The sequence below is a fragment of the Heteronotia binoei genome, chromosome 11 (assembly GCF_032191835.1).
Source record: "Heteronotia binoei isolate CCM8104 ecotype False Entrance Well chromosome 11, APGP_CSIRO_Hbin_v1, whole genome shotgun sequence".
NCBI classification, from domain to species: Eukaryota; Metazoa; Chordata; class Lepidosauria; order Squamata; family Gekkonidae; genus Heteronotia; species Heteronotia binoei.
Window position 1 is genome coordinate 63,940,634 of NC_083233.1, and position 14,215 is coordinate 63,954,848.

The 14,215-nt window shown below is 44.8% G+C and overlaps 1 protein-coding gene across 2 annotated transcripts in view; it reads left to right on the top strand.

Annotated features, from left to right (window-relative positions):
* Positions 1 to 13,203, top strand: part of TBX1 (T-box transcription factor 1) — a 53,123-nt gene extending 39,920 nt beyond the window's left edge. Inside the window, exons 6-7 of one of the 2 annotated variants that reach the window (XM_060250022.1) lie at positions 2,975 to 3,075; positions 12,328 to 13,203. In XM_060250022.1, coding sequence (XP_060106005.1) covers positions 2,975 to 3,075; positions 12,328 to 12,764 — 538 coding nt within the window. In that variant the 3' untranslated portion in view covers positions 12,765 to 13,203. The remainder of the gene's footprint in view (positions 1 to 2,974; positions 3,076 to 12,327) is intronic. The other variant, XM_060250023.1, reaches the window with a different exon arrangement.
* Positions 13,204 to 14,215: the final 1,012 nt, after the last annotated feature.

Sequence of the window (14,215 nt, forward strand, 5' to 3'; positions counted from 1 at the left end):
TGATGTAGCCAACCCTCCAAGAGCTGACAGGGCTCTTAGTACAGGGCCTGCTATAAGCTCCAGGAGGATTTGCTACATCAGGGGTGTGTGGCCTAATATGCAAAGGAGTTCCTGCTACAAAAAAGTCCTGGTCATCTGGAGAATGACTGTAATAGCAGGAAATTTCCAAGTGCCACCTGGAGGTTGGCAGCTCTAAAGCTGGGCCCAGGTGCTTAAAAAGCTCCATCAAATGGAGAACCTTCCATACAGTAGAGATACCACATTTTCAGCATAGCATCTAGTGCATCTCCTCAAAACGCCTTCCAAGTTCCAAAGAGATTAGACCAGGGAGTCCAATTCTATGAGTCTCAAAAGAAGGTGCCCCTACCTGTCATTATTTCCAATGGAGGGAAGGCATTTAAAAGGCAGTCCCTTTAAATGTGATGTCCAGAACTCCCTTTGGAGTTCAATTATGATTGTCACAACCTTGATCCTGGCTCCATCTCCAAAAGTTGCCAGATATTTCTTGAAGTGGATCTGGCAACCCTATATTTGCCAGAAATTGCTAAAACTCTTTGAATCAGAACTTTGTATTACTCCTTACTTATTGACTCAGGCCCCTTCACTATCCTAGCCAGTACCACAGCTTACCTTTAACAGGACCTTTTAAGTTACAGGAAGGAGGCTGTGGACAAGGCTTTCAGCAAAATAGAAGTGGAGTGACATAAACTGACAAGGCTTTCAGGCCATGAGAGTTTGGGTTTCTGTTAGCACCCCCCAATTTAGCCCCTCCCCTTCCAGTGCATGCCACCTTTTTTGCAGCTTGATAAAAAGGACCTTGCAAATTGAGCAAAATCATGGGAATGTGTGTTAACTAACCTGAATGAACTCACCTTATGAAGCTCGTACATGCCCTTGCTGTAATGATGGCATAGTCATTAGTTCATATTTTTTATGACTGCAAAGTGTATAGTAAGCATAGGGAAACCCTCCTGCCTTCTATGATCACTCCCCCTTCCAGCAGTCAAAAAAATATACCAAAGAACTCCTGGAGAGCAAATATCCTGCAGTTACTCTTAAAATAGCCACATTTGGTTGGCTTGCCTTTAGGACAAAAAAATTATTAGCGGCTTAAAATGCCAGAATATGTTTGTCTTAATGGCCGTTTCTGTATATTTCTCAATTTTAATAATGTCATAATACTTTTATCATGTTTTTACAGATAGCTCTTACAGATATGTATAGATATTCTTTTTGTTTAGGATGCTGGCTTTTGTCGTAAATAAATATCTATCTATCACCTGGTTGATTTGGAATGCAAAATGCTGAGTGTGTTCAGAACAGGTTTTGGAGTTGGGTCTTGAAGAGCTGGGGGTTAAGAGGATGCACAATCTTTGTGTTTTCCTTGCCTGAGACTTCCAGGAGACAAGCCCAGTGAGAAACTTGCTACCTTCATGCCTAGTTTTTGGATTTCCTGGAGAGATCTATAGCCACAGGATACTTTTAAGCTCTTTATGCTGCAAACATGGTTGGAAACTTAGCTAATTGAGAAAACAACTTATCAAGTAGTAGACTTGCCACCACGAATGAATTCCATTAGCTGGTTCCAGTGAACGCCTGTCCAAAGAACAACCACATGAAGAACTTGGGGACGGGGAATAAACTATCGGAACAGTGTGAGGTTTAGGGTCACACATGAAGCCTGAAGTAGTCATTATTTGGGAAGAAGTTACATTTCTCAAGCATACAAAGAGGTTAGCTTCAGCCTACCATAGCGCTTCCAGGAATTCCTAGAGAGGTGTGACCCCTTATGAGCACACATTCAACTGCTGCACTGACTCCAGGTTGAGTATTAGATGAGATTAGGGTTGCCAATCCCCAGGCGGGGGCAGGGGATTCCCTGATTTGGAGACCCTTCCCCCATTTCAGGATTGTCAGAAAGCGGGGGGGGGGATGTCTGCTGGGCACTCCATTATTCCCTATGGGGACAGATTTCCATAGGGAATAATGAAGAATTGATCTGCATTTGGGGCTTGGGGGGGGGGGTTGGTTTTTTGAAATAGAGGCACCAAAGTTTCAGCATAGCATCTGGTGCCTCTCCCCAAAATACCCTCCAAGTTTCAAAAGGATTGGACCAGGGGGTCCAATTCTATGAGCCCCCCAAAAGGTGCCTCTATCCATTATTTCCAATGGAGGAAGGCATTTAAAAGGTGCGTGGTCCCTTTAAATGTAATGGCCAGAACCCCTTTGGAGTTCAGTTATGCTTGTCACAATCTTGCTACTGGTTCCACCCCCAAAGTCCCCAGATATTTCTTGAATTAGACTTGGCAACCCTAGATCAGATTCAAGGTTCTGGTATTAACCTTTAAGGTCTTGAATGGTCAGGGGCTAGTGTCAATTTGGGACTGCCTCTCCTGATACTTGCTCTGGGGAACAAAAATCTCCGGGTGATCTTGTATTGAAAGATATCTGGCTGGCCCTGGCTCCGGCCTGGTGGAACTCTCCGCCTAGTGACACCCATGCCCTGCGGGACCTTGTACAGTTCCACAGGGCTTATAAGACAGAGATGTTCTGTCAGGCCTATGACTGAGGACATGCAGGGGTGGAATTCTAACAGGAGCTCCTTTGCATATTAGGCCACACACCCATGATGTAGCCAGTCCTCCAAGAGTTTACAAAAAAGAGCCTTGTAAGCTCTTGGAGGATTGGCTACATCAGGGGTGTGTGGCCTAATATGCAAAGGAGCTCCTGCTAGAATTCCACCCATGGAAGACAGCAATGGTTTGCCATTAAGCCTGGTCTCCATCTCTTGCCCATCCCTCCCACCCCCCATGGGGAAGGTATACATTGACATCTGACGCCTTCAGATTAGTACACTGCTGTATCTTTTTTAATTGTTTGAGCTGTTTTATAATAGTTGTTTGAACTGCTTATTTATTGATATTGGTGCATGTTGTGTGTAATTGATTGTAACTGTTCTATTTCCCTGTTTTAGGCCCAGAAATCACAGGCCTGGGGCCCTGCCTCTCATGAGTGCTTTTGCCAGGTCCAGAAATCCAGTATCTTCTCCAGTGCATCAGAATGGCAGTGAGAAAGGTGAGTTTGTATCATACAGGTAGAAAATCCATTGTGTTCATTGCCGCAAGGTGGGACAGCATTTAGAACCAGAGACATGTTAACAACCAGGAATTTCACCTTGCAAAATTCTTGTTAAGTGTGCTCATGGCTCTAGGCACTGCAATGCAGGAGACTCTAAACTGAAGTGTGATTAACAGCCAGAACCACTAACTAGTTAAGACACAATGCTTGGGACGTTTGCCAGTCGGGCTTTATCGACTTACAAGAAAAAAATCTCACTCCTAAAGAGAAAGTATCTGCGTGCTTACAGAAGCATTAGAGACTCGGAGCTTTTTGTCTTTACATTCTGATCTGGTTCTTGTTCTAGTATTTGCTCCTATGTATACCAGAATAGCCCAATCTCGGCAGCTTTTAGAAGCTAAGCAGGGCAGGCCCTGGTTGGTATTTGGATTGGAGACCTCCAAGGAATTTGGATGGGAGACCTCCAAGGAACACCAGGGCAGTCACTCAGAGACAGGCAATGGCAAATCACCTCTGAATGTCTCTTGCCATGAAAACCCAACAGCATTGCCATAAGTCAGCTGTGACTTAGGGTTGCCAATCCCCAGGTAGGGGCAGGGGATCCCCCGGTTTGGAGGCCCTCCCGCCACTTCAGGGTCATCAGAAAGCGGGGGGAGGGGAGGGAAATGTCTTCTGGGAACTCTATTATTCCCTAGGGAGATTTATTCCTATAGAAAATAATGAAGAATTGATCTGCAGATATCTGGGGCTCTGGGGGGGGGCTGTTTTTTGAGATAGAGGCACTAAATTTTCAGTATAGCATCTAGTGCCTCTCCCCAAAGTACCCCCCCCCCCCCAAGTTTCAAAAAGATTGGACCAGGGGGTCTAATTCTATGAGCTCCCAAAGAAAGTGCGCCTATCCTTCATTTTTTCCTATGGAAGGAAGGCATTGAAAAGGTGTGCCGTCCCTTTAAATGTGATGGCCAGAACTCTCTTTAGAGTTCAATTATGCTTGTCACAGCCTTGATCTTGGCTCCACCCCCAAAGTCTCCTAGCTCCACCCCCAAAGTCTCCTGGCTCCACCCCAAAGTCCCCAGATATTTCTTAAATTGGACTTGGCAACCCTACTGTGACTTGATGGTGCTTTCTACCACCTTACATTTGCAATCTCATCCCAAATGCTTCACTTGCTGATTTAGCAAGACTTAGAATAGGCTGTTCGTCCCATGTAAGAGAGGAGGATGGATTAAACAGGAATACACAGCTGTAAAAGGAGATTATTAGATTCATGGTAGATAAATCTACAAATGGCTATGGATGTATATATGCCTGCAGGCCCAGAGAATGGCTGAAAGGATAGAGTAGCTTTGCCCAGCTGAAGAGGACTGAGTTGGGCTAGTGAGTGGTTCAGGAGGGTGTGTTTGGTCTAGACATTTTTGCAGAATGCAGTGATGTTATTGTGAGTAGAACGGGCAGTAGTCCTAACTTGGGTAGCTAAGGCTAGCCGGATTTCATCAGATATGCAAAGCTAATCAGGGTCGGCCCTGCTTAGCATTTGGATGGGAGCAAGCCTCATTTGGGGCAGGAGTTCACAGGAGCAGAGCTCCAGAACCTCCAAATTTTATTGTGCTCTTTCTTTCCTCCCCCCACCCCAATACTTGCTTCTCTCCATTGTCCAAATCCCTGTGGGAATTTTGCTGAACTCTAAGATTTGACAAACTTTCTCATATTTCCCCCCACAAAAAATGGGAAAATAACCAAAACCTATAAAGCAGACAAATGAAAATCTTCATCATGCCGCTGTGGCCACATAGGAGAAAGTAATTTGGAAAAGTATGATAGGAGCAAGGTTTTATTATGACACTTATAATTCAAAAAGCATTTGGAGTTGTCCTTGAAAGGGCAGCTTCTGTGAGAGCCCTCTCAGCCCCACCCACTTCACAGAGTGTCTGTTGTCGGGGGTGGGGGAGAAGATATAGGAGATTGTAAGCTGTTCTGAGTCTCTGATTCAGAGAGAAGGGCGGGGTATAAATCTGCAGTCTTCTTCTTCTTAAGGTAGATGCTGAGCTGATATAATTTAGTACACCTTCCAGTGATGTCAGGGGTGTGTGGAATATGCAAATGAGTTGTGCTAATGAGCTCTGGCACCTCTTTTTCTACAAAATGACCCCTGGATGGGAGACCATCAAGGATGTCGGGGGTTGTTCCACAGAGGCAGGTGATGGCGAAACCCCCTCATGTTCGCCTCTTGCCTTAAAAACCCCTCCATAAGTCAGTTGTGACTTGATAGCACTTTTCACCACCATTGGAATGGGCTGTATCACTGTTGGTGGGAGGATCTCACATTTTTCAGTGCTCCTTTCTGTAAAAAAGAAAGAAAGAAAAACCTCTCTGTAAATAAAAAATAGTGCATCAGGTTAAAGGTTCTGCGCTAGTTCCTTGACATGCTGTGCTAGTCTGCCATTTTCAGGCCGGGTAGGGAAAGTTTGGAAAATGCACTTTCTCAGTAGTACATCCTTCCACCTTAGCCTTTTTATTCTGTCACATATATAGGCCAGGCAGGAGTCCTCTTCGACCCAAACGCTTCAGCTTCAGAGGTATACTGAGTTGCAATCGGTGCCTCTTTTAAATAACATTTTCTTGGAAACAAGGTGCCTTGAAAATGGGACTTGCTCCTACGTCAGGCCCCAGAAGTGTAAAGACATGCAAATACAAGCCAAAGCATGCATGCACCTGGGATAGCTTACCTGTTCTCTCTGCAGGCTCCTCATATAAAACTGAAAAGCCACTCTTTTAGGCTTGGGAAATGGCAGATGGCTGTCAGGCCTAGAACCGAAGGAGCAACCAAGATTTCTTCACTGGCTGTTATGCTGGCATACCAATAGTGAGCACTGTGCATTAGCTTGGAGGAGATGTGCATCTGCTGGGTTAAGCAATGGAATTATGCCTGTGTTTCCCAACAGTTTGAATACTGTATTTGCCTTCTCTCCATCCCCCCCCCCCTTGCAGAAAGTTTTGGCACACCTGGCGTAGCAACTCTGCTTGTGGAAACCTGTCTGCACACACAGATTGCTCTCACTGGATCAGTGTGACTGTGTTTTGGGTCAAGATGCTTGATGAGTGGTGTCAGAAATCCATCCAAGCATCACCTCAAACATGCCGCAGAATCGAGCACTAAAAGGTCTTCCTGGGTTGTACCATTTCGAGCTGTAGATGAGCAACTGTATGTTTCAGTGCTTTTTTAAAAAAAAAAAACCCTGCTCAGGGCACTTCTGAGGATTCAGCTGCTTTGCTCATTGGTTTGAGGTGGGAATTCAAGGCACAGTGGAACATGCAGCCCACCCCCCTCACCCCACATATACTTCAACATAAAGCCATTCTAACAAATAGCTTCTAGCAGGGCTTTTTGGGTAGAAAAAGCCCAGCAGGAACTCTTTGCATATTAGGCCACTCCCCCTGAGATCACCATTGTTTTGTACAGGGCTTTTTGTAGAAAAAGCCCAGCAGGAACTCATTTGCATATTAGGTCACACACCCTGACACCAAGCCAGCAGGAATTGTGTTCCTGTGCTTTCCTGCTCAGAAAAAGCCCTGGCTTCTAGAAATAAAAGGGCAGTCTCCCTTGCCTCTTGATGCAGCCTATGGTGTTCCCAATGAAGAGGACTAGGAACATGCTAAACAGATTGTGAGGGTTTGCAGTGGGAGTTCAAAATCAGCAACTGCTTCTTTTGCTGGTAGCAGTTCGCTTATGTGGGAACAAAAAACCCCTGTTGGATACAACTCACAGCCATTCAGACAATAAGCTTGTGTTTTTTCAAGCTCTTTGGTTGTTTTGTTCTGCACCTTTTCTTGTGGGGTTAACGTATTTTTGTTACACTGCACCTTTTCTTGTGGGGTTAACGTATTTTTGTTACATGACTCTTTTATCTCTGCTGGGTTGCTTTGTTATTTGTTGAGGGTTTTAAAACAGAGTGCTGCTGGCTTTTGCATTATCTATCCTTTTGTTATTTATTTTAAATGGTCTGGATCCTAAGGTGTCATTCTGCAGGATCACAGTGCAAAGGGGCACAGAAGGCTACTAAAGCCGTGGTGAATGTCCTCTAGGGCAACTCCACTCACACTGCTTAAGGCACTGTCTTTATTGCTGCTGCTTTTGCTGCTTTGTATGCTACTAGTTTTAATTGTTCAATTTTTATTTGTTTTACTGGCTTTACTGCATGCGGTAAACTGCTTTGGAAATCATTGACTGAGGCAACCTGAGATATATCTATTTCCATATGAATAAATAAAAACATTAAAAATGTGTGGGAATATGAAGTATGACCACAAATGACAATTAAAAATCTGTATTCTGAATGCAAAGTACACTGCAGCAAAATAACATTGCACTATGCCATTTTGTGAAACATAGAAAAAAACTGATCAAAGGTAATATTAATACTACTAAATATTAATTATTAAAAATAATGAACACTAAATAAAATACTCATCTTTACAGTGGAAATCAGTTGGCACTGCTCAAAAATTGCTTAAATGATTTTAAAATGATGTTTACACATTCCTTCAGAGACTTTAAAAAAAGAGAGAGACATCACTATAATTTTTTAAGAAATTTGCCTTGATCTTTTGAAAATCTCTCCTGACGTGTCACTTCCCCTCTTTCCAATCATTTCCAGGCCCTTTCCACTGATGCTTTATTAAAAGCAGAGTTATTTCCCCAATGCTTAGTGTTTTTGTTCTAGCCTAATATACAACTACAATAAAATGGGATAAATATTGGAAAGATAATGCATATTAATATACAAACACGCCTACATTTTGACATGTTCCAATTCATGCAAATTTGATGGAGATTAGATGTAAAATCTTAGAAGTTTGATTGAGATATTCCTTTCAGCACTGTGTTGCTTTTTGTATCTTTGTTGGGAGGAAAAGTCATAGATTTTGGTTCTAAAATTAACTCCATACCAAAATACAACTCCCCCCCCTTTCCATTCCCTTTCTCCCAGTGTCCAAGATCTCTTCTCCGTGCCCAGCATTCTCACTATAGTCTGTCAGTGTTTTGTATGCTCTGTTTTATTTTATTTACTTTTGAAAAAGCAATGTGCCACAAATCCTAAAATTCAGTAGTTGTATTTAGCCTTCTGCGGAGCCCTGAATACCCATTAGGAACTTTGCATTGATTCTCCTTCCATTACGCAGAGTAAACAATTGGAAGGAGAAAAACCCGGGGGCCCCCTTTTCCCCCAGCACACTCCAGGCCTATTAAAATAAAGAGAAGTCTCTATTTGTTTAGTGTTATACAATTGCAAAAATTTCAAGCGTGTGCAAACTTGTCACTCAACTCAGCTCTATTTATCACAGTCAGAATGTCTTGTCCCAGGAGCACGGATTTCTGCTGAACACAATGTTAAACACTTCATTTTTTTTCAAGAGCTGCTATTTCTGGCATTCCTCTTCTCTTCTGTGTTAACATAAGATCTTTGCATTAAGAAACAACAAAAGCGGTCCTTGGTTTTGGTTCTGAAACACAGTGACATTACAATGAACAATTCCTACAGGGGTGTGTGTAAAAGTTATTTCTAATAGTAAGTTTAAAGCAAGCAAGCAAAAATAAGAAAGAAATTCCACTGTCTAGCATAACTGCATTCCTTGGTGTAGAATGTGCCCCTTTTACAAAATAGCATAAGATGATACCAACCCAGACTGGCTTCTCCTTAATGAAGGACACCCTAGTTTTGCTGGGTGAAAATCCAACATTGGAGAAAGGCTGCGTCCAAAAAGGAATTCTTCCATAATTTCCAGGATCGCCCCTGTTTTCTAGTCCCAGTAAACAGCTGTCCCTATTTTGTTCCAATTTTCACCTTGTTAAATTATGCTTGTATGTGTGTTAAGCAGGGGTGGAATTCTAGCAGGAGCTCCTTTGCATATTAGGCCACACACCCCTGATGTAGCCAATCCTCCAAGAGCTTACAAGGCTCTTTTTTGTAAGCTCTTGGAGGATTGGCTACATCAGGGCTGTGTGGCCTTATATGCAAAGGAGCTCCTGCTAGAATTCCACCCCTGGTGTTAAGTGCCATGAAGTTACTTCTGATTTATGGTGACCCTATTAATTAATATCCTCCCAAATATCCCATCGTTCACAGCCTTGGCTTCAATTCATCTCATGTTGGGTCTTCCTCTTTTCCTACTGCCTTCAATTTTTCTTAGCACAAGAAAAAGTCTTTCTTGCTTGAATTGTCCCTTGTTCAGGATTCAGCTTCCACTCTAGGATTTGTAGCTGTCAAATCCCTGAATGGGCAAGGGGGGAATCCAGGCATCTGGTCTCTAACGCACACGTGTTTAAACACATGGACATTAAGGCAATGTGCAATGCCATTGCATCTTCAGGAAAGAGTTGTTTTGAACTGTGGATAATAACAGACCGTAGGACAGAACAAAGTTTGAGTCCAGTGACACCTTTAAAATCAGCGAAGTTTTATTCAAGCTTTCGTGTGCATGCACACTTCTTCAGATACATTGGAGTGGAAGTTGCCAGTCCATACATATAGGTAGAAAGGGAGCAGCAGATTAGCATACAACATAACGTTTAATGTCTTGATTATGTTATATGCTACTTTTGCTGCTTCAGACCAACATGGCTACCATTGGACTTTAGGACAGTTCTGCTTTTTTCCTTGTCTGTCATTGTTTCTCATACTGGTTCCTTGGTTTTTTTTTTTTTTAAAGTAGGGTAGAATAAACTATCAAAGAATTAACGTATACAGCAATAATATGTGAGACATTTTGGATTGGTGATTTTAATTTTAATCATGTTAGAATTTAAGTTTATATTGATGTTTTAATGGTTTTCTGCTTTGGAATTTATGCATTGTTTTATGGTGTGATGTAAGACACCCCGAGCCCACTTGCAGGTAGGACAGGATAAAACCCCCCAAATTTAGGGGAGTTACAAGGGTTTTCCGGTTTCCATCTGTGAAATGTTGCAGGGTATGCTTTTTGCAATAATTAGGGTACAACTTCAGGACCTTCCCCTAATCTCTCATTATCTGGGTGGAAAGAGGCAGGGAGTGTTTTAGATAGGGAGGTAATGGGGAAAGTTAATAGAGATATTTCCCCCCTCAAGTCTCCCATAATACTAGAATTTTTGGCTACTCAGCGTTGGGCAGTAGATTTAGGACACCGTGACCTGGATAACCCATCTTTTCAGATCTCAGAAGCCAAACAGGGTTGGCCCTGGTGAGTTTTTGGATGAGAAACCACCAAGGAATTCCAGGGTTGCTGCACAGAGGCAGACAATGGCAAACTACTTCTGGATATCTCTTGCCTTGAAAAACCCTGCAGGGTTGCCATAAGTCAGCTGTGATTTAACAGTAAAAAAAAAGTAATAATCATGACATTAGCAGGGCTGGCCTTAGATTGTCTGGCACCCTAACATCTGGTGCTCTTCCTGCACTGATAACGTCACCGAGTCACATTGGGGTGCCTCCAGAAGGCCGGCACCTTAGACAATTGCCTAATTTGCCTAGTAGCAGGGCCAGCCCTGTACATAAGAAAATACTTCTTCACTCAACATGTAGCAAATATACGAGAGCCAGTTTGGTGTAGTGGTTAAGTGAGCGGTCTCTTATCTGGAAGAACTGGGTTTGATTCTCTGCTCCTCCACTTGCAGCTGCTGGAACGGCCTCGGGACAGCCATAGCTCTCATAGAACTGTCCTTGGAAGAGCAGCTTCTGTGAGAGCTCTCTTAGCCCCACCTACCTCACAGGGTGTCTGTTGTGGGGGGGGGGGAAGGTAAAGGAGATTGTAAGCTACTCTGAGATTCAGAGTGAATGGTGGGGTATAAATCCAATATCTTCTACTTCAAATATATGGAATTCACTGTGACAAGATTCAGAGATCGTCTATAGCTAAAATGGATTGAAAAGGGACTGGACAAATTAATGGAAGATAAGTTCTTCCATGGCTATTGACCATGATGGGTGCCCATGATATCACTCAGTGCCAGGTACTGAAGGGCAACAGTAGTGGGTGGTTATTGCCTTCATGCCTTGCTTGTTGGCTTCTTAGAAGTATCTGACTGACCACTACTGGGCCAGATGAACCTTTGTTTTGGTCCTGCAGGACTATGGCTATATTCTTACAAAACTCAGAGCTGGTAGCTCTGAAACACACTTGAGGACGTCATCCTTACCGTGTATCCTCAAAAGTAGACCCCTTTGCTTTCACACTTCCATAGCTATACCTATCACTGCAATCCCCGCTTGATAGTAAAATTCCCTGAAATCCAGAAAGGCTGTGATCCTAACCACACTTGCCAGGACGTTTTGAATGTATTGAGATTAAATTGTTCAGTAGCTGGCTCCAAATGGGTTTAGGCCCAAGGTCTGGGAGTTTGTGTTTGGTTTGAGACTTAAGATTCAACCTATTTCTCCACAGATTGTGTCTTTCCACAGTCTAAGCACATCTGACTGTTGAGTTGAGTCCATGGGCACTCTTGCACTAAAGCCACGTCCCGTGCAGAGTCCAGTGCTGTTTAATTTAGTTGCTGTTGGCTTTTGTACATGTTTGACTGCCCTGTGCAGTTGTGAGTTTGACTGAGATGGCACGGCAATAACTGTCACATGCTAGAAGCCAAATTACTGGGGCAACCATATTGGAGAGAGAATAGAACTGGATTCTGAGATGCTTATTTACTTCATTGTTACCCTGCCTTTCTTCCAAACATGGATGCAAAGTGGAAAGGGAGGCCTTGTCTAGGCTTGCCATATGCCTGCCTGTGGCAGGTAAACCTCCCTGCCTTTGGCCCTGATCCCCTGCCCTCAAAAAGCTGAGGAGAAACAATGACCTCTATAGGATGCTCTAAGAACTTCCCTGCATCTCTGTGGTCTTTACCATAGAGAGTGGGGAAATTCCTAGAGCATCCCTCAGCAGTGATGTCATATCCTCCCCGAATTCCACCCTCCCCAGGCCCAGCCCTCCAAATCTCCAAGCATTTGCTGTGGCAGTGCTGGCAACCCTAGGTCTGCCATATTGGCCCAGTATGGTATCCATCAGCATCTTTAGTGATATGTAAGTCACCTTTTGAACCATGGGGCTTACAACCAATAAGAGGATTGGGCTCCCTGTCTTCTCTGTCTTCTCCCTGTCTTCTCTCCAGACTCTAGATCAGTCCTTGGAAACCAGGAATTTCCATGAGGCTGCCAAGGTCTCTGTCAGTTACTGATTCTTGTGCCTTTCTCTTCCCCCTTCCTCTGGCACCTGTTGCAGATGCAGTGGAGAGTCGGCGGGAGTACGAACGGGAAGCAGCCAGCGGGACGCCTCTGCATGCTGATCCCGCCCACCAGCAGCTCATGTCTCGGGTGCTGAGCCCGGCACTGCCTGTGCCCGGCGGAGGTGGCCTGGTTCCACTCACCAGTGCGGCAGGAAGCCGGCCCAGCCCTCCACACCATGAACTGCGGCTGGAGCCCTCTGCTTCGGAGACCCTTCATCACCACCCCTACAAACATCCAGTCTCGGCCTATGATCATTACCTGGGAGCAAAGAGACCGGCACCCTACCCTTTGCCCAGCATCCGGGGACACGGTTATCACCACCACCATCACCACCACATGAATCCAGCAGCTGCGGCAGCAGCAGCCGCTGCCGCAGCCAACATGTATTCCACCACAGGAGCTCCTACCAGCTATGACTACGGACCGAGATAACATCGCCATCCAAAGGTTCCCAAAGCTCTGACTGGCTTTCTGCATGGTTTGAATTGCTCAGTAGCGTATGTTTTTGGAGAGCACTATCTTGCTGGAAGAACTGGCACCATAACCTCTGTGTTTCCGCAAAGGGGGGGATGCGCTTTGATCTCTTGCACAAGTTTTATCGCTCGTCTGCACCTCCCTTCTTTGCACCCTCAGATTCATCCATCAAGACCGGTTTCCTTCCTGATCCCAGGGGATGAAATGATAGGCCGGCTTAACTCAGATGGACTGAGCTCAGGACTGGAGTGATGGATGGCGGTCGGGACTTCCTCTGCGGCATTTCACACCATCTCCCACCATGTTTGGGAGCACCAGTCTCCCCCCCCCCACCCAACGCAGAGATTGCCAGCTGCACTTTTCCTTTTCTCTATAAATGAAGCCATATGTTGCTTTATTCCCTTGCTGCTGTCCCCTTAATATAACCTTTACCTCTTTTTTTTTGCAGCTCTTTACCTGTTCAAAGCGCTTGAGGAAGGCTGCTTCCGGCACTGCTGTGTTATAGGTAGGACAGCTCGTCCTGCAGATAGCCCTATGAAACTGAAGCAAACTGATGTTTGCCTAAAGCCAGTCTAATGCGATGGGCTTCTGTCTGCAAATGCATCAATCCAGTTAACATTAGCAGAGCATGCTGATAAACAACTGACCTTTGCAATTGCACACCTGGAAGGGTGAACATCAGCTATGCACAGTGAATGTCATCCCTGGTGCTTTTATTTGCATGATTTTGTTAGCAATGTGGGCACCGGCTCACTATACACCAGGTAACTGATGCTGTTTGTATCTCAACCATTCAGTGAGTGCTCTGTGGCATTAAATCTGTCGTCCCAAACAGGGCAGAGAGCTTGGACAACCCAGCAATGCTACTGCAGTTATTCACTGTCCCCAGGCCTTGAATTCAGCAGGAGCTCACAGGAGTGCAGCTTCTGAACCTTTCTGATGGACCCCCTCCTCCTCCCCACCTATCTTTTCCATTGAATAGTAGGTACAGCTGCATTTATTTTATTAATTTCATTTATATCCCGCCCTCCCCCACCTTGGCAGGCTCAGGGCGGCATAACAATCCCTGGTTAGGAGAGCGGGGAGCCAGCTAGCCACCAGTTTTGCCACGCCCCCAGCAGCTCTCATTAACCCCTGGAGAAGCCCGTGCCACCCTTTCTTCACTTCTTATGTGATTTGGGGTGGCGGGTGGCTTGCTGGCCTTTTGACTGTGTGGGGGGGGGGCAGCGGCCAGGAGAGCCCCAGGTGAGTGAGGCCTGCTTGGGCTGGTTGAATCTCTAGCCAGCTCAAGCAGGCCTCGCTCACCTGGGGCTCTCTTTTCTTGCATTGGGTTGCTTTTGGCTGGGGGTGGGTGGGCAGGATATACTAATGAGTTATGCCAATGATTTCCACCACCTATTTTGCTACAA